This window comes from Microtus oregoni, unplaced genomic scaffold (assembly GCF_018167655.1).
Source record: "Microtus oregoni isolate MIOR12 unplaced genomic scaffold, Mior012 000220F_ref0000125, whole genome shotgun sequence".
NCBI lineage: Eukaryota > Metazoa > Chordata > Mammalia > Rodentia > Cricetidae > Microtus > Microtus oregoni.
Window position 1 is genome coordinate 216,098 of NW_024544888.1, and position 19,885 is coordinate 235,982.

General features: G+C 44.3%; 1 protein-coding gene across 1 annotated transcript in view; it reads left to right on the top strand.

Annotated features, from left to right (window-relative positions):
- LOC121445596 (rho GTPase-activating protein 26-like) overlaps positions 1–19,647 on the top strand; it is a gene marked incomplete at its 3' end in the record, with an annotated part of 152,582 nt that extends 132,935 nt beyond the window's left edge. Inside the window, exons 10-11 of the mRNA XM_041647741.1 lie at positions 3,769–3,863; positions 19,569–19,647. Of these exons, the coding sequence (XP_041503675.1) occupies positions 3,769–3,863; positions 19,569–19,647 (174 nt within the window). The remainder of the gene's footprint in view (positions 1–3,768; positions 3,864–19,568) is intronic.
- Positions 19,648–19,885: the final 238 nt, after the last annotated feature.

Sequence of the window (19,885 nt, forward strand, 5' to 3'; positions counted from 1 at the left end):
GAGTACCTCAGTGGGTTGTTGCACTCACGTGTGTCAGGCAGAACCCGAGAAGGGCTTCCTTAAGGAACTTGCTACTCTAAGAAGTCATTTTCCAAACCATAACTGGTTATATTTATGCTCTCCTTTGTAGTGGTCTTTACTCTCATTATCCCATGTTGTGCCGTTTGATCTGGCTTTCCTTTTTCACTAAGGAAGAAATTGGGGATCAGAGAGATCAGTTTACTTCTAAGTTTATATACCTGAGTTTCAAACTGAGTATACTAAACTCTCAGTCTGGAGTTAGAACCTCCTGCTTCTGAAGCCAAATCTTTTCATGATGCCACCGTTCCCTAAGTTTTTTAGTGAAGGAAAAGGAGAGGGATGTCCTCACAGTTGAGACAGAGAAGTCATGTGATGTGTTGGTACTGTTGTTTGTCCCCAGTGTAGTGAGTATGGTGTCCTTCTACACCTGACATGATTCTTCCCAATCTTTGTTGCCTATGAGCTTCTACCTATACCTGCTTCCTCTTTGTTCCTCCCAGTCTCCCTGGACCCTGACTACAGAGCACTTTCATCTGCTGACAAAAGCCACTTAAAGAAGGAAGGGTTTATTTTAGCTTACAGTTCTGGAGCTCCATCCCACCATAGCAGGGGATGCATGCCAGCAGAAGTGGGAGGTGCCAGGTCTACTCTACCCATAGTTAAGAAGCAGGTAGCTGTAAATAGAGACTGTTCATTTTCCAGCCGTTCAGACCCAAATAACCACACAGAAACTATCTTAATTACAACAATTTGGCCAATGGCTCAGGCACATTTCTAGCTAGCTCTTCTATCTTTAAATTAACCCATTTCTATTATTTTATTTATTACCATGAGGTTCTGGCATTTTTCTCCTTCAGTAGCTACATGACACCTGCCTGATTCTGCCTTCTTTCCTTCTCTATCTCTGCTTGGATTTCCTGCCTTGCTATATTCTGCTTTGCCATAGGCCAAAGCAGGTTCTTTATTATCGAATAATAATAAAACATATTCACAGCATATATAGAGGACTCCCACATCAGGAAGCCCCAAATACTGATGCTCAGTTTTCTTTTTCTCCTCCTCCTCCGCCTTCTCTTCCCTTCTCCCTCCTCTTTTTTCCTTCCTTCTCCTTTTTTTTTTTTTTTTATTCTGCAGAAACTCCAGCCCATGGAATGGTACAGTCTCTATTTAGGGTGGGTTAAGCCACCTTAGTTAATCAAGTTAATCCCTCAAGGGCGTGCTCAGAGGATTCTAGATCCTGTCAGTCTTAACCATTATACCAGAGTTATAATGTTTTAAAGTGATTAAATTTCTTTTTAGCCTTGTAAGTAGCCCAGCAGATAATCTTTACAGTTTTTCCCTTGCCTCCTCAGAACAAAATCTTATGGTCTTCCTTTTAAAAATAGGTTTTAATTTTAAAGACAAGGTCTCATTCTGTAGCCCTGACTGACCTGGAACTTGATAAGAAGAAGAGGTTGGTTTGGAACTCACAGAGGCCAGTCTGCCTCTGCCTCCTGAGTGCTGATGTTAAAGGTGTGCTCCACTGTGCCCGGCTCCTCTTCCTTTTGTGCTTATGTCTGATGGTCCTTTTAGATGTCACTCACAGTTTTTTCTCATGGCATTTTATCTACGCTTTCATTATAGAAGCTGGCCATAGCTAGTAAATCTGAACTCTAGTTGAGCATCAACAAGTCAGATTTCTTATGTTTGACTGAGTGCGCTTATCAAAGGACTGACTTAGAATTACTTATTTGAAAGATATTAATTGGCTATGTTTTCAGTTCTAGAGTCAGGTATCACTATCACATACAGCAGAACAAGCGTTGTGGTAAGGCAAGCAGTAGAAATTAGTTTTAAGGCAGAGAAAGGCTGAAGAATTCAGAAACAGCACAAAATAATTGGTCATTTCAAACTGATTTTCGCTGATCTGGGAGTACAGGTCAGGGAAGAGCTCTTGCCTAGCATGTAGCAGGCTGCATGTTTGATCCCAACATGGAAAACAATGAAAACATGAATTTATAATTTTTGTAAAGAGGGAACAGGAGAGTGAACAGTGGAAAAGTAAGTAGTTGGTTAATAACACGCTAATTTAGGGTTCTTTCTCTCTCTGTCTCTTTCTCCATTTTATTTAACTTTATTTTGTGTGCATTGATGTGTAGGTGTCAGATCCCCTAGAACTGGAGTTACAGACAGTTGTGAGCTGCCATATGGGTGCTGGGAATTGATCCCAGGACCACTGGAAGAGCTGCCAGTGCTTTTAACTGTTGAGCCATCTCTCCAGCCCTTCTGGTTTCTTGGGAGATCAGATTAAAAAAAAAAAAAAAAAGAAGAAGAAGCTTGGCTTTATGGTGGGGAGTATTTGCATGACTGCAGAGCCAGATCCTCAGCCTTTTTGTTCTGAGGTAGGTTTTGCTAACTTGTCTAGACTAATCTTGAACTCATATAGCCCAGGCTGCCCTTGAGCTATGACACTCCTGTCTCAGCTTCCTAAGTAGCTGGGATTACTAGGCAACTTCTTACAGCTTTTATTTAACATACTTACACATCGTACAGAGTGGATAAGGGTCAATCTCAGTCTGTGACACTAATTTTTGCTCTTCAGTAAGCGGGTATAGATGTAGCTTATGCGAACATGAATGGTCTCTTCCTAGGGCTGTGCTTGTGTGCTTTTCTGACTTCAGCGGGTGGTTGCATTCACCTTCTGAAGTTACATTTCTTCTTATGCCAACAGAGCAGGCAAGTTTGTGAACTTTCCCCTTTTAAAAAAAGGAGAAGAAACAGAAGCAATAACGGATTCCTCGGTGACAGACGTTGAGGATGGCTCCTTCTGTGTTTCTAGGCAGTACTGTGCCATGATTGTCACATTCCACTCACACAGTGGCACACTACCCAGCAGTAAAAAGAAACAATCTTGACATGTGCACTGTGGATGAACCATAGAATACTCGAGTTTAGTGGAAAAACCAGACACGTACTCTGTGTCTGCATTTGCATAGGTTATAGAAGGTGCAAACTAGCCCATAACAGCAGAAGGCAGACGTAGTGGTTGCTGGAGGTGAACTAGGAGGCGGTTGGATCACCAAAAGTCATGAAACTATTAGGCAGGAACGTTTTTCTCAGATTCAGTGATAACTTCATGGATGTCTACAGATGTCACAGTTGTAATAGTACACATTAAGGACATGCAGTTTGTCATATGCTGTATATCAATATAACTGTTATATGTTGAATACTGCTTCTATTCAGGACCTAGGGGCTCAGGAGATAGAAGAGTAGTAAGCAAAGACCACCAGTCTCTGTCCTTAGGGTGCTTACAGTCTGGTAAACTTCCCATGAGATTTGATGGGAAGGCATCATTTTATTCCTCATCTTCTTTATCAGATAGTTTGATAGTTTCTGCTTTGACTGGTACTGTGGGGATGGAGAGGCACATAGTACCTTGTGAGCACAGCTTAGGGATCTTTGTCCTGTTCCAAAAAGATGTTCTTGAAGTAGTGATAACTAACAAAAGATCATAGATGCTCAGTTAGGAGGGAGCTATTGTCTTGAACCCTGGTCATGCTCTACCTGAAGTAACTATGTATTAGGTTGTCCACATCTTAGCTGTAGAAGATTCTTGCTTGAGAAGCAATGTGGTCAGTCTTCGTCTCAGCAGGTTGTGAACACACAGATTTGAGAAGCTGAAGTGAGGTCCTGTTCATGTGCTGTGTTTGTCCTAGAGGGAAGCAGGAGGCTGGCCTGACCTGACAACCTATGTCTTCTCCCTAGGGAGAAGATGAGTCCATCACCCTCAAATCCTGCACTCGGCGGAAGACAGACTCCATTGAGAAGAGATTTTGCTTTGACGTGGAAGCAGTAGACAGGTGAGGCTGAGGCATTCTTCTCAGGAACAAATCCTTGCTATATTTGGATTTCTTTCCTTTCCCTTCAGTTACAGGGTTTCTATCCCTGTCCCCCATCCCATTCTTCTGTGTCCAGTTTGAACCGGATGCTAGGTCATTGCGGAAGGTCAGTTCAGCCTCCCATTGTTTAGCTCAGGACTGAATCACTAGGTTTGTTTGGTTTTACTTTAATGCTAGTGCTCCCATGCTCAGGAATGTGTGCTATGTCTCTAGGGGGTACGGTAGATATTTAAAGAAGATAGTCTCTTCAACCTCATTGTAGCTGGTACATGGTGGATTTTTCCTTCAAAATTACCACAATGATTAAATAAGAATTGGGGTGGAAAGAATTTTACTCAGATAATTTTTAAGGCTTGTAATTATTTGATGTACACACAGGAAAGACAAGTCACTTGCTTAATTAAGTCGATAGATAGATAGATAGATAGATATATAGATGGATGGATGGATGGATAGATAGTTGGATAGAAAGAAGAAAGAAAGACAGAAAAAGATAGATGGATAAAATGATAGATGGTTACAAAGAAGAAAAGTAAGTAGAAAGATAGATGGATAGAAAGAAAGAAGCAAGATAAATAAGTAGATAGCTAGGTAGGTAAATAGATGTATAGAAAAAAGAAAGATAGATGAACACAAAGATAGATGAATGGATAGAAAAATGAAAGATAAGTAGACAGACTGACAGATGGACGGGTGGATAGATAACTTGTGCTGTTTTCCTTGAAATCTAAATGTCTCTCACTGAGGTGAGACTATGGTAGTTGGCTTATTTAACAGAATTACAGTTCTTTAAGGCACTTTCCTTGGCAGTGGGTTCTTTCAGTGAAATCCATGTGGGGCTCTTATCTGAGCTGCCTGTGTCAAATCAGCAGTGTTAGCACTAGGGTCTTTAAACCTCTCTGCCATACCCAGGCAATACCTGGTAATTTCCTTCTTTTTTAAAAAGCCACAGCATTTCACAAAGGTCCATGATGCTTCCAGGAGCTAAAGTGTTTTCCATGTCTTCAGAGGACTTCCTGGGAACAGTTAAAGCTCTCTGTGGCACCACCATCTTGTGTCAACTCTTGATAACACATCTTCGAGCCTTCCCACCTTTATCACACTCATAAAACCTTTGCAAGCCAGGCGCGGGGGTGCCCACCTATAATACCGCCTCTTCAGAAGATGATGCTGGAGGATTACCCAAGCACAGAACTCAAGACCAGCCTTGGTTATTATTAAAACTCTGTCTCAGAAACAGAAAAAGGAGGAAGGGGGCTCTGCGGGCAAAAATTGTAAGCCAAGAGTAAATATTTCATACTTAGCATACAGAGTAGACCTAAAGAGTCCATATCTCCTGGGAACCTGTCTGATTCCTCAGAGGCTTGATGCAGATGGTGTTGGGAAGGGTTCAAAATGAGACCGTTGCCTCTCCCCTGAGGAGCAGTGTGGATTGGTAGGAACAGGAAGCCTTCCAGTGCTCCCCGTGGACCTTATGGATTAGGTGCTATACACCATAGCTTCTTTTGCCCCTCTTGTTTGACATCAGTTGCTTGTAGATTGCTCACATATGTACAAAGTGAGATGTGAGTGTGTGTGAGGGAGAGTAAAGAACTGTCCACATGACTGCTCCATTATTAAGGACGATTTTTATTGTAGAAATGAGAGGGAGGATGGCCAGAGGCATCTGGAAGAGTCGAGAGCAGAGAGAAGTGGACTGAGTCTGGTCAGCAGACTGGGCATGGCCAGGGCTAGGGAAGTGGAGAAAATGGTGGAGATGGTGAAGTAGCAAGACAGAGAATAAGGCATAGAGCGAGCAAGGAAATAGTAAGAGATAGTCAGAGATCCAGAGACAGAGCGAGAAAGAGTAAGACCGAGACTCCGGAGAATAGTGCTATAAGGAGGGTGAATAAGCTGGTAGAGACTTCAGAATGTGTAACAGGTGCACATTCTAAGGGAGCCTGGGGTTGGCATGGGCTTTGATCACAACCACAGGTAGCCATTTGTCCTTTCTGCCAGAGGTAAGAGGAAACAATGCCTTTTGGCAGAGGGAACCAGTTTTACAAGTTCCTGAGGAATGCTGGCTTTTATCTAAGCACCAGAAATCCTCCTATAGTTCAGTCTGAGCTCCTTTCTGTATATTTGGACAGCCAGAGACCTGAAGTAAGAATGTTTCTGTGTGCTAAGTGTCTGATGCCCAGTGATCTCTGTGGTGTAGATCCTTTCTCTGGAGGACTCCCACCCTGTCCTTTTCACCGGTGCCCATCAGCAGGGAGGGGCTGTTGCTAGAGTCTGCTTTTCTAGACGATGCCTCCCTAGATTCCTCGTCTCACTTGCTGTGCCATAGAGGTAGAGGCCAAAGGGCAAGTTAGCTTCTAGGAAATGGATACAAAAGAGGAAACAACAGAAGGACTGGAATGCTCCTAGAGTGTGTTATGGGTAGATTAGACAACCGCCACTGCTACATAAAAAGTTATCTAGCAGCTGTTAATGTACCCAGAGCCAAGTGTGATGTATTGTCGAGACTAGGAAAAAATGATGTGAAATATACCATGTAATATGTGGTATTAGGGTCTCAGTAGTGGGGTTCGGGTTAAAATGAGGTTGTTAGGGTGGGCCTTGTGTTAATGGTTAAATTGTCAGCTCAACACATTCTAGAATCATTGGGGAGAAAGCTTCAGTGAGGGATGATCTAGATTAGGGTAGCTTATGAACATGTCTGCGGGGGACTGTCTTGATGCTGTTAATTGATGTGGCAAGAGTCAGCCTCAAAGTGGACTCGGGTCCTTGACTGTATAATAAAACCAAAAAGTGAGCTGAGCATAAGCACGTGTGCTTTCAGTGCTCTTTGCTGCTTCACTCTGGATGCGATGTGACCAGTTTGCCTAGAGCTGCTGAAGCTGGGACTTCCCTACAAAGGTGGAACGGAACCTGGGGCTGTGAGCTGAAATGACTCTCTCAGCCTCCCCCAAGTTGCTTCTGTCCAGGGCATTTTCTCAGAACAGCAGGAAAAGAAATGAAGTTGGCCCTGAGTCCCCGTAGCTGGCACCCTAGTCAACAGGGGCTCCAGATCCAGAAACAGACACACGTGTAGGGAAATGCCCCATGCATTTCACAGAGCAGGGTGATAGTCTCCAAGTCAAGGAACACTCGACTATGGGCAATGCACCAGAGAGAGGAGGCATGGAATAGATTCAGTGGGCTTCAGCAGGAATCGACATGGCCAACACCGGCCTTCCTATGTTGTGGCATTTCATTATAGCAGTGCCATGGAACTAGCCTGGTATTGAACAGGGAGGACCTGTCAGCAAGGCAGAAGTCCATCCCACCAAGGCCTTTTAAATGGCAGTCAATGTCCACCCCCTGAACTCCACCTCACAAAACAGACCATTTGCATCAATCACCTCACCTTTTCTACTCTCTGCTTTCCCTGTTCTCTGTCTTAGGGTTTCTATTGCTGTGACCATGGCAGCTCTTCTAAGGGAAAGCATTTAATTGGGGCTAGCCTACAGTTTAGACGTTTAGTCCATTATTGTCCTGGTGGGTCATGGTGGTGTGTAGGTAGACATGGTGCTGAAGAAGGAACTGAAAATTTAGCATCTTCACACTGAACAAAGCTTGAGCGAAGGAGACCTCAAGGCCCACTCCCATAGTGACACACTTCCTACAGCAAGGCCACGCCTTTTCCAGCAAAGCCACACCTCATCATAATGCCATTCCCTATGATCCAGTTACGTTTAAATGATCACCTCCTCCTTCCCTCTCTTTTTCTCATTCCAGCTCCTTTTTTCCCCTATCCCGTCTTTATCGATAGCTTCAGTTTTTAATAGCTTAAAAAGTCAAAAGCTGCTGGGCAGTGGTGGTGCACACCTTTAATCCCAGGACTTGGGAGGCAGAGGTAGGCGGATCTTTATGAGTTTGAGGCCAGCCTGGATTACAGCCCAGTCTACACAAAGAAAAACAAACAAACAAACAAACAAAAATCTTTTTTTCTTTTGGTTTTTCTATCATCGTGCTACAGACTCAGCCTTTTGAAAGTTTGTATTTTATATTTGTAATTGACTAGATTTAACTTTTTTTTTTTATTTGAAGCAGATCAACTTTTTCTGTGAGATTTCAGTGTAAGCTTCTTGGGTTAAAAATGGACATCATGGGAAAGGAGCCTTTCATGGTGGTCATATGTGGATCGTTGATACTAACCAGTGTCTGCGTCTAGTCACTTGAATAATTAACTCCGTCGTGCATTGTCTTATGAAAATTAGTGGGCAGATGTAGGGAAAATATTTGTTTAAGCTGAAGACTCCCACCATAGTGGTAGTCAGTTGCCAGCATCCCTGGATTGGTTTGTTTTAAAGAAATTCCTCACAGATATGACACATAGATTATTTTTTCCCTAATGTTTTCCATGAGGGGCCAGTAGACCATATGGAAAATAATAGAAATAGAAACTAAAGGCCTCTGATTCAGCGAATCAGCGTTGTGTGTGGGGGCAATGTTTATATTCGGCGAGAGGAAACCATTAGAATGCTTTATTTTTTTCTGAAGATGATCTGACGCCGACAGAAACTCTGTTCCATGCCCATCCCCAGCACTGACAAACGGAGAAGTGCAATAAGGACAGCTTCCTAGAGATGCTGGGGGGTGGGGGACTTGGGACTATTGCTGGAACGGAGACTGGTTCAGCCTCCAGCTCACCGTCTCCTGTCTCAGCCCCCTGAGAATGTGAGGTCGCAGGCCTGTTCCACAGGCCCCGCTTAGACTCTTCTGACAGACATGTAGGAAGCTTTAGAGATCGATTGGTTTTTCTTCCATGGAGGCCTCTTGTGATTTTCTTTTAATGCGTTTGGAAGTTTTGTAAGTGCTGCTTGAACAGTTGTGAGTTCCCTTCCCTTCAGAGCCATTCTCAGCTCTCACACACCCCCTGGCAATGCTGCCCACTTCTTCCCCACAGCCATCCTGTATTAGCTGTTCAGTCTGGAATGTTCTGGATACTTCTGTTTAATTGAGTTTATCTCGGATGATTTACTTCCAGAGACAGAAAACCATATTTTTTTTCGTAGTCTTTAACAGAGACTATATATACACTATAATTATGTGTATATGATTTCCCTCTTTTTACTTTGAGACCGTGGTGCTGGAAATGGAGAATATTAGTTAGCTGTAAATTAAAGCTCCAGCTAGGACGCACATTATTTGCTCTTGTGTCGGGGTGTGGCACGGAGGTGAAGCTAGAATAGCAGAGCCCAGATATTTATGGAAGATCTCCGAAACAACATTGGTACCTTCCAGTCAGTCATCAACCATCTTGCTAAGTTGTGTTTTCATAGAAGGCTGCAAATTATAGGTTAGATAAAAGACAGAAAGAGCCCTATGTTTGACCTGACCCTCACTGGCCATGCGACTGGTAGTAGGAAGATGGGCATGAGTGACAGCCAGGGAGGTTCTGAGGATGGCATAAAGCAGTATGCCTCTTTGATGGAGTCCCGTGTCTGACACTGTTGTTTTTCTGCACTCCAAACTCTGGGGCTTAATTTTCCTTATACTAAACCTTATCTTTGGTGAAAGCTCTCCCGCCTGCCTTGCTGTAAGCCTGCTTCTTGTCTCATCGCGTTGCTGATTTATCTGCAACGTGAGAGGAGCGTGAATACAGGCACAGGAAGGGTCCTTGAGAAGAAGGCCCACTAGGGGGAGATTCTGTACACCGTGCTGTGCTTCATAGCTTGATTCCCACAAAAGAGAAGGTTTTATGTCCACATTCAGTTTATGATCTCCCCAGGAAACCATACTAACTTTAAATGCAGACAATTTATGTTCTAGCTTGGTAGGAGCATGGGAATGGCTTGATTCGTGTGTCTTTGTGGAATTGTGTGACTCTTGAGATGGTGTGTTTTCCCGAAGAGGATCTTACATAACAGACTATTTGACCGTTCAGCCTCTAGGTGGCAGTTTTGTATGTGCGTTGGTTGTGCTCAGGTTCAGTTGAACGGTGGTTGTCACTGAGACATTGATAATTCAAAGTCAGCTGGGTGTGTGGTTTCTGTAGAAGCTACCATGTGTTTGAGTATTACGACTCCAGGCAAAGAGTGTTCTCAGTGACTCATCCTTCCTCTAGAAGTTCCTTCCTTTCACCCTTTCACGGATCGCTCATACCTCCTTTTCTGGCAACAGCAAGCCTGCCCAGTTAGTCAGGCCTCTTTAAACATTGCGGCTCAGCTGCTGAGCTGAGGTGCCAGGCTCTTTGCTTCGGGATGATGCCTGCATGGGCAGCAGACTTGTCCTTCTGTCCAGCCTGTGCTCTCCTTCTGGTTGCATTCTTTATCTCACCCTGCAGATGAACTGCTTTCCTGGTCTCACGCTTCCCGCCCCTCCCTACCTCACTGCTTGTTTGAAAAGCTATTTGACTTTGCCTTCCTGCCCCTTCGGTTGGAGCGCTGGTCTCAATGCCATTGACCTTTCAGGCAGGAAATGGCTCTTCCTTCCTCAGGGGGTGTTACGCTGCTCTGATTGCATGGCTGGGGGTGGGGAGAGGCATGGGGGAGGGGTGCCACTCTTTCTGAATTGCTTCCTGGCTCTCAGGGATAGTAAGGTGCTGGAGAAGTTCTTGAACTCTTCAATTCACTAATTCAGAGTTTACTGAAGTTTTAGGGGTGTTCCTTTGGCTTCTGATTAAGCGAGAGTGTTGGCTATTTGAACCTGTTTTAAGTAGGAGTGGGCTTTGGTGGTTAGTGGAGTATTTAGGAGGGTGACCTACATAACCTTATTTCTGTTCTCTAATCAGTGTGGTGAAATTCGTTGCTTTGTGGGTGAGTGCACTCATTTATTTATCTGCCAGTTTCTGAACATAGGATTTAAAACAACTCAACACCAAAAATTTTGCTATTACATAAATCCCCCCCCCCCCCCCCCAAAGAGAACAGTTGAACCAGTAAATTCCACTTGTTCTGTTTATCAGGAGCTGGAAGAGTACAATCGGCATGTGTGTGGGCAGCAGGCATCTGAACCCAAGGAGAGATTTTCTTAGTTTGGAGGCAGTAGCAGTAGCAGGGGGTTGGATCGTCCCTGTGCTGCACCCATCCCATCCATTAGTAGTGTTTTCTCCTGGTGCTCGTTGCTGTGGCTGGCACATGGTGCATACTTAGAAGTCACTATCAGTTACATTCCTGGGCCATACAGTGTAGTAGGCTAGAAATTTGTCTGGTGTTTTATGAACTTATTCTCTCTTTAAAGAACTGCATGAAATGACCTGCTGGGGTTGTCAGTATTTACTCTTTAGGCTGTCATTATTGTCAGGGTCCTACTTATTCTGAGACCTCCCTCCCAAGAGGTTGGTGCTGTAGGCTTCAGTTGATAATGATTCTTCCATTCATTAGAATCAGATTCTTTCTGAATAATTGATTCGAAGCTGCTTAGGACATCTGAGGGTGTGTTTGGAGGGAGGCGTACTCCCTTCCTCTCTCCAAGTTGATAGTCTCCTCAGACTCTAGGGCACATATGCTCCTTCCAGGTAAGGTCACTGCAGCTTTATGGTGCAAGTGTAGGCCTTGTTTTAGTCTCTGGCCTACCTGGATGCGGTAGCAGGTTTAGCTCTTAATAGTAATGTGGCATTTTTCACTTTTGGAAAGTCCCAAAGGACAGGAGATGTAGCCCCGTGGTAGAATGTTTGCCTAACATGCATGAGGCCCTGAGTTTAATCCCCAGACAAATAAGCAAATTAAAAAAAAAAAACCCAAGCAAATAAACAACTGAAGAAATTAAAGGGGGACCCATAGTAGCATTCAATTCATATGTTTTTGTGAGAAATACATGATAATTGAAATGAAGTCCTGAGCACAGTGTTTGGCGTGTAATAAGCAATATATCTTAGCTATATGTGGGAGCCACCAGTTTATGACATCTGGTTCCCCTCATCTGAGCTTCCAGGCCACCATAATAATACCTGATGGTTGGCAGCTGCCTGGGCCCTGGGTTTGCACTGCTCTTTCTTTATATGCCTGGGCCTCCATTCATAAATAAAAATGCAGAGGCAATAAGGAGCCCAAGTATATATTCCTTAGGCAATAGAGCTTCTTGCCTAGTTTCCTTCTCTTGATAACTTACCTGCTTGCCCTCCCTCCCTCCCTTCCTCCCTCCCCCTTCTCTCTCTCTCTCTCTCTCTCTCTCTCTCTCTTTCTTTCTTTCTTGTTTTTTGAAACAGCATTTCTCTGTGTAACAGCCCTGGCTATCCTGAACTGGCTCTATAAATCAGGCTGGCCTCGAACTCACAGAGATCTGCCCTGCCTCTGCCTCCCAAGTGCTGGGATTAAAGGCGTGTGCCACCACTGCCTCTCCCTTCCTTCCTTCCTTCCTTCCTTCCTTCCTTCCTTCCTTCCTTCTTTCCTTCCTTCCATAGTGTTCTGCCTGTATGTGTGCCTGCATGCCAGAAGAGGGCACGAGATTTCATTACGAATGGTTGTAGGCCACCATTTGGTTTCTGGGAATTGAACTTCAGTTCTCTGGAAGAGCAGCCAATGTTCTTAACCGTTGAGCCATCTCTCCAGCCCTCTACGTCCCTGCTTTCTATAAGCAGACATGGGTTGGATGCTATTCCCTAAGGTTGTTCTTCATGGCTTTGGCCATATCTGTACGAACACTGAGCCCTTCTCATTGTCCAGGGAGTATCAAGAAACAGTTTTCCCAGCAGTGCTTCCTCTTTCTGGCATCTGACAAACCCTTTTTACCCAGGAATAGAAAGCCCATTCCCCAAGCCTTCACTTTCCCATCTCCCAAGAGCGTAGTGGGACACATTTCATACACAGGCTTCTGTGGGTACTGTGGTCCTTTCACGGTTAACTTGACCCTTAAATGTACAGTGGTGTGGGTGGGAGTCAGGAGTGATCTATTGTCGGGTGGAGATTTTGTCTTATGAATGAGTAAGGCCTAGCTCTTTGGAGGTTGATTTAGAGAGGCTGGTACTGTGAGATTCTGATTGTGTTTGTTTCAGTGGGGTGGAGTCAGTCCTAGCATTTCCTTGTCCAGTAGGAAGTGGGTAAATTGCCAAACCACTGAGATCACTATTGTTGACTCTGATTCATGAATAAGATTAGAACTAGAAAGCTGTCGAGGAACCCCAGATTCAGCCCTGGTTGTCCTTTTGATTTTTCTCGGCTGAGTAGAGGACTGTGGTCCCAGCTTTCTGAGTATGATGTTTTCTTGATTAGTGAGGTGGGTTATTTGTTTGCTTGTTTGCTTGTTTGTTTGTTTTTTGTCAGCTTGACACTGGCTTGAGTTATCTGGGGAGAGGCACCTCAGTTGAGAAAATGTGTCCATCAGAATAGCCTATAGGCAAGTCTATAGGGCATTTTCCTGATCAGTGGTAGATATGGGAGGGCCCAGATCACTGTGTATGGTGCCACTTCTGGTCCTGGATGGTGCACAAGAGTAAGCTGAGCAAGCCAGTAGGAGCAAGTCAATAGGCGTCTTTCCTTCACAGTCTCTGTTTCAGTTCCTGTCACCAGGTTCCTGCCTTGAGTTCCACTCTTGACTTCCCCTGATGGTGGAGTGTGACCCTAAAAGCAAAATGAGCCCTTTCTTCCCTAAGCTTCTTTTGGTCCTGTTCTTCATCTCATCAGTAGAAACCTAACCAGAACAACTGCAGAAAGGTGTGTTGCTTTCTGTGCACTGTTTTCTGGAGCCAGCATTGGAAGAGGTGTAGGGATTGGCAGCAGCTTTCCTTGAGATAAGCGAGGACTATTTTTGTGTTATTATTATTGGTCACTTTTAGGGATTTCACACATTCATGCTCTGTACAGGCCGCTCTCACCTCCTACCTCCTGTCCCCTCTTTTTCTTCCCCACAATTTTTTTTTCTCTTGCTGCTCATTTCTGTTCACGCATCTTTCTCGTGGTGTGAGTGTCGAGAAAAACTGCAGATCCTTGTTCGTGCTTCTCAGGCTGCTATACTGTAGCACTCGCGACATACTCACAGTGAAGAATGCTGACTTTGGAGGAGAATTTTAGCGCCGGGTTCTAGAAAAGATTTTTAAACTTTTTAAAGATTGTTTGCACCCTCTGACATCTGGTGCCTGGAGTTTCTAGTATTTGCTGGGAGACTTCCTTTCTCTGTCCTTATCAGTAACCAGACATTAGTTTAAAAAGGGAGCAGCAGTCCACTTTGAAGCTTTTACTGGGGAGGAAAAAGGAAATAGCCATGATGTCAGAGCTGGTGTTTTCCTTCATCCTGATGGTTGTGGTAGAGGTGTGATTTTGGCATGAAGGTATTGGCGGTTAGGTAGGCTGGAGCACCAACACATTGCTTCTTCCCTTTAAACTATTCTCCTGCTTCTCCAGACAGTGCTTTGTTGTACCCCACACTACCTATCCTCCCTAATTTCCCCTCGTGGTAATAACTACGTTTTTGGAAACGTGTGATGCACTTCTTGCTTCAAGTTTGTAACGTGGCCAGAGGTGTAACCCTTGCCAACCCCAAGGAAAAGCAATCGAACTTCTCTGCTTTGCCTTCTTGAAAGTGCAGGTCACACATGCAGCAGAGAAGAGGACAGTTGCTGGTCCTCCAGAGTCACACATCTGGAATAGTAGGGAGGCTTAGGTGTTGTCAAGAGGTTGTACCTCTTGGGCATTTAAAACAAGTTCTTAATTGCATCACTGCAAAGTGTTCATATCTCAAGTTTTTGTTTTGAAGACTTTTTATACACATTATGCTCTCTCACACACATACAAAGACCCAGATCAAGATGAACGTTTCTGTCCTTGAAGATTCGCTCGCACCCTTCCCCAGTTACGGCCATAACTCCTTCTTGGAGGCGAAATCACGTTTCTGATGTGTGTAAGTTTTTCAGTGCAGGTGTAGTCATGTGGTCTGTAGGCCTTTCCTCGCCGTCACTCTGTGACATCCCTACCTGCCACTCTGTGCAGCGTTAGTTGCTGTTTTCAGTTGTTGTCATGTGGTGTCCCGGCATTTAGATAGACAACAATTTGTAGTAGACATTTTTATTTGTGTTGTTTTGGTTAATTATGAATAAAATGTTCATCATTCAGGAGGTGCTGGATGTAGCTAATTCTGTTTTTAAATTACATTTCCTCAATGAGGAGTCATTGAGTCATTTGACGTCTACTTTGTAAGGGCTTTGGCCATTTGGATCTCCCTTCTCCCTTTCTCTCTCGCTCTCTCTTTCTCTCTCTCTGTGCATATGTGTGTGTGTGCATGTATGCCATGCGTATGTAAGTATGGAGGCCAGAAGAGAGCATTGGATCCTGTGGAGCTGGAGTTAAAGACAGTCGAGAGCTGCCTGACACAGGTGCTATGAACCAAGCTGAAGTCGTCTGAAGAACAGCACACTCCCTTAACTGCTGAGCCAACTCTCCAGCCTTTAGATATACAATTTTTAAGACGTGACTATTAAGATTTTTGTTGTTAAGTTTATCCCTGTTTGTCAGTATTCTTCACATATCTGGAATATGAGTCTTGTTGGAAATATATATTAAAATATTTCTTTAACTTTCATTCTCAAGTTTTTGATTTGTGATTTTTTTTTTTTTTTGAAACAGGGACTCACATAGCACAGGCTGGCCTTGAAGTCACTGAAGGTGACTTTGAACTGGTTCTTCTGCCTCTCTGTCCCCCGTGTGTGCTCCATTGTGTCTGATTTATGCAGCTCAGAACCTCATACATCTAGGCACCCTCCCAACTCAGCTGTACTCTTGGCTTCTGCCTTTTCATTCTTGTAATAGTGGCTTTTCTTAGTTGTCTCTTCTTTATTTTGGTGAGGTCTAACTTAACAGTACTCATTTTCTTTATGATGGCTCCTTTAAACATGGTTTGAAATTATATCATTACATCATTTTCTCCTTTCCTTTTCCTCCCTCCAGCCCCTTTCATGTACCCCCTCCCCCATTTCATGACCTCTTTTTCTGTAGTTGTTACACACACACACAGACACATATATTTCTTAAATATATAAATACAATCTGCTCAGTCCATAAAATGTTACTTGTGTGCATATGATTGGGGCCCTGCACGATTTACCCCTTTAGTGTTGACGTGTTTGTTGGTGCTGTCCTTGTTCAGGGCTTGTTTAGGTGGCCATGCTGGTGAGACTTCATGCGTGTAGCTTCCCTGAAAATTTTAGGGGCCACAATCTCACAGCAGAAACTTTTTGCTAACAGCACCTGTTTTTTTTCTGTATTTTAAAAAAAATCATTGCCTTTCCTTCACTTGACTGTCTCGAGGGGAAGCGACGTGAAGGACTGCTGCTGTGGAAGTCATGCCAATCACGTGTGTGACTGCCTTCTGAGGGAGAGCCTTGGCAGATGCTTGTGGGAAGAAGAATATGAAGCATTTCGGGTTTGCAGAGCCATTTATCATTCTGTCACATCTGATTCCAGGCAGGAGCTCTTTATGGAGCTGCGGGGATTCTTGGTCAGTTTGGATGCCGGAGGGATTGGTAGTACACACAGGTTCCCCGGGGGCTCTGGTGCCTCCACGTTTGGCTGGCATCACTTATCAGGGTTAGGAGTTGGACTGTGGTCATGGACTAGCCCTGTAACTTGCTGGCTGCCCTCAGGGACACAATTCTTAGTTCTCAGTCTTGGTTTTCGTGTCTTTTCAATGGGAGTGATGAGAATGTACTTACCTCTTGCCTAGGCATGAGGTATAGACAAATTACGAGTGCTTAGCACAGCAGGCAACAACACCAGGCTGGGCTAAACTGTTGTTCTTATGGCCCAGTTCTTCTGGATCACGGTGTAGTATAGAACCAGGAAGAGCTCAGTCCTATACCTCATTTCTCTGTCAAGGTTTTCTGTCATACTTTTCCCTTCATGTCCCCCCTCTCTTCTCCCTCACTCCCTCATTTTTGCTGTGAAAAACTGACGCACATCCCAAGCACGAACTAGTTAGACATGTTGTCAGAGGTTGAAAGAGTTGCAAAGTTTGAAAGTTTACTGATAGGAAAGTGTCACGTGATGGAAGGTTTTTCTTGTTTTATTTTGTTTGGAGATAGGTTACTAATCTAAGGGACTTGAGAAAGTAACTATGAGACGTTATCATTTGATTTCAAAATAAAGCTGACCCTTTTATCTTGGCTTCTTACGAATGTCACATGTAGAATTTACATTAGTATTTCTAATATAATAAAGGAAAATTATGAGTATTTCTACCTAAGAAGTATAGTTCTTTATCTGGATGTACATACGTGAAGCTGAGAAAATTGTTTGAATTTGGGGAATCGAATTATAACTAAATGTGTTATATCCTCTTTATTCACCATCTCTCTCCCATGGTGTAGCCCTCTATGCAAAGGTGGCAAGACCACATGTGGAAAATAGTTTGTATTTTGATCTGTGTTTTTGAAGTAAAAACAAGTCATGTTGACTTCCCTGGTTACAAAGGCCCAGTGGCCCTCCCTTTACAGCCTCGGAGTCTTTTCTGAACTTCCTCTTGGTGGCTTTGGGTGGAAATATCACGCCATAGGCCACGAAGTTTACGTGACATCTGCGGTACCTCTGCACCCTTGGTGTTTGGGCCGCTCTTGTGGTGTAAATTGTTTCCTTGCAGGGAAGGCATTGGAGGTGTGTTGGCTGCTTGACTCCCAGTGGAGAGAGGAGGGTGTTAGTACCACAGGGCAGGGGGACCCAGAAGGACAAGGGTGGGGAGGGACAAGGGTGTGGGCCTTAGGCATAGCCACATACAAGATCATCAGGAGAGTTGCTTTAACTCTTGGTTTCCCAGGCCCTGCCTGGAAGTTCAGCTTCAGTAGGATGGGCCTGGCCTGGGATCTACATTTTCTTTTTAAAGATAGATTGCTGGACTAAGCGGGTAGTACCAGCAAACAAACCAAAACAAACAAAGCAAGTACAGCAGCCCCCAGAGGAGGAAAGCCAGGGCCTTGAGGACTTTGTAGCTTCCTAGGGTAGAGGTTTCACAGCATGGTGTGCTTGGATGGGAAAGGTGGAAAGGGAACATCAAAGCTGCCCTGCCTCCAGGCCACAGGCTAGGTTCTGTGGAGCCACAGCTACATGGGGAGTCTGGCACAAATGGGCTGCTGGAGAGAAAAGGTCTGAGACTAAGGAGGGAGAAGCCCAGCAGATGCTTGGGGAGAGGTCTGTCTTTTACTCACTCCTCTTTTAGAGTGCTGGTACCTAGTGTGACTTTAAGGAATCACCTCATTCTCAGGAATTAGTGTCTTTAATCCTCAACCCCCACCTATTTTAACCCTCATATTCCTACCCTTCCTATCTGCCTCTGCCTTTTTTGCTTGTGGGGACATTTCCTCTCCTATTCCTCTTTTTTCCCCCCAGCTCCTCCCACCTCGGTCTCCTGGAATTCCCTACCTTTGGACTTCCACTGTTACAGCTCTGCAGAGTATAGTGTGGACGGCACTGAGGGATGGTGGGTGAAAAGACACAACCGTGTGTTTAAACATCTGGAGGTGCATCCTATTGATTGAACAGATGATGGGGATCGGCATGACTGTACCGGGTGGTTTAGTACCACACTGAATGCATGTGGGTACAGAGGGCAATTGGACCTTAGTTCTTGATCAGTTGATCTCTCTGTGTCTTTCAGGATTTCTCAAATTTTAAAGATGAGGGTCTAAAAGAGCTATTCTTAAACTATATTTTTAATTTATTGTTTGAGGAATTTATACATGTACACAATGTGTTTTGATCAAACTCACCCTTGTACCTTCCCCTACCCTGGGCCCTTTCATAGCCCCTCTCCCCCAACTACTTTTCTCTGACAAGTTACTGTATGCATTTTAATCCCACTGGGTACTGTCATTGTGTGCATGGTGTAGGACTGACCATTAGAACACAGGCAGTCTACAGGGGCCTCATCATGTGGGCTGCATGGGTGGGACTCCTTCCAGGAGCCATCAGCTGTCCAAACTCCTTAACTAGAGGTGGGATCTTTTGGTGGTATGAGTTTTGAGCATTTCTGTGTTCTTTATCAGTTTGATAGACATTACATTGTTTCAACAGAATGCACATGTGTTTGGAGGGGAAAAGTTTTGTGGGTATGGTGGACCAATACCTTCAGGAGTGTGTGGCATTTCATTGCCCAGGCTGTCTGTGAAGAAGTGCCATTTGTAAAGCAGGTGGGGTTGATGCTGTGTGGACTGTCCTGAGGGCTTATGCTCATTGTGGAGAGCACGTAGATTTCAATGAGAGCATGGAAAGTGAACACCTGTGCAGCACTCAGCTCTTGGCATGTGTGCAGTCATGAAAACTTACATACATTCAATCTAATTGTAATTGCCCAGCCAAGTCACTTCATAAAATTTGGTGACAAAGACAGTTTAGAAGCATTGGATTTGATACCAAGGAATATGAAGTATTCAAAACGGATATGTCTCTTTTTATCCAGAGTTAACTCAGTTCACTTTAGGAAATACTTGCTGCATTTCCTCTTTAAGTAAAACTCCCTGTTAAGAAAATGGGTTACAGACCAAGGAGCAAAGCAGCTCTAACGGGACCAGAGAGTTAATAATTTATGTCCTCTGCCTCTCTCTCCTGTCCCTCCGAGAGAGACGGGCATACTGCAAAGGACGTGTGGAGCTGGCTGTGCCTCTCCTAGTGCAGTTGGCCTCAGCCTCTCGCTCTGATAAGCAGGTTTTTCTCCAATGTTCCCTTTTGCTAGTGTGTCTTGTGTGGCACTGGGGTCATGTCTATGTCTTTCCTTTCTCTGTAGGCCAGGGGTTATCACCATGCAGGCGTTGTCGGAAGAGGACCGTAGGCTCTGGATGGAAGCCATGGATGGCCGGGAACCTGTAAGTAACAATTCAGGGAAGTGGAACAATAAAGACCCTGAGTGGTGTGCTGCCTCCCCACTGAGAGGTTTTTGCTATTGCTCTAAAGCATTGAGTCTTTGAAACCAACCTCCCAGGGGCATTTTTTTTTTTTATTTGTGGATTGATGTTTGTAGATACTGCAGTTGCTTCTGTGTGTATGTAATTCTTAAGTTTTGGTCTGGACTCCTAAGATAGAAGTTCTGTGTGATGGTACAGC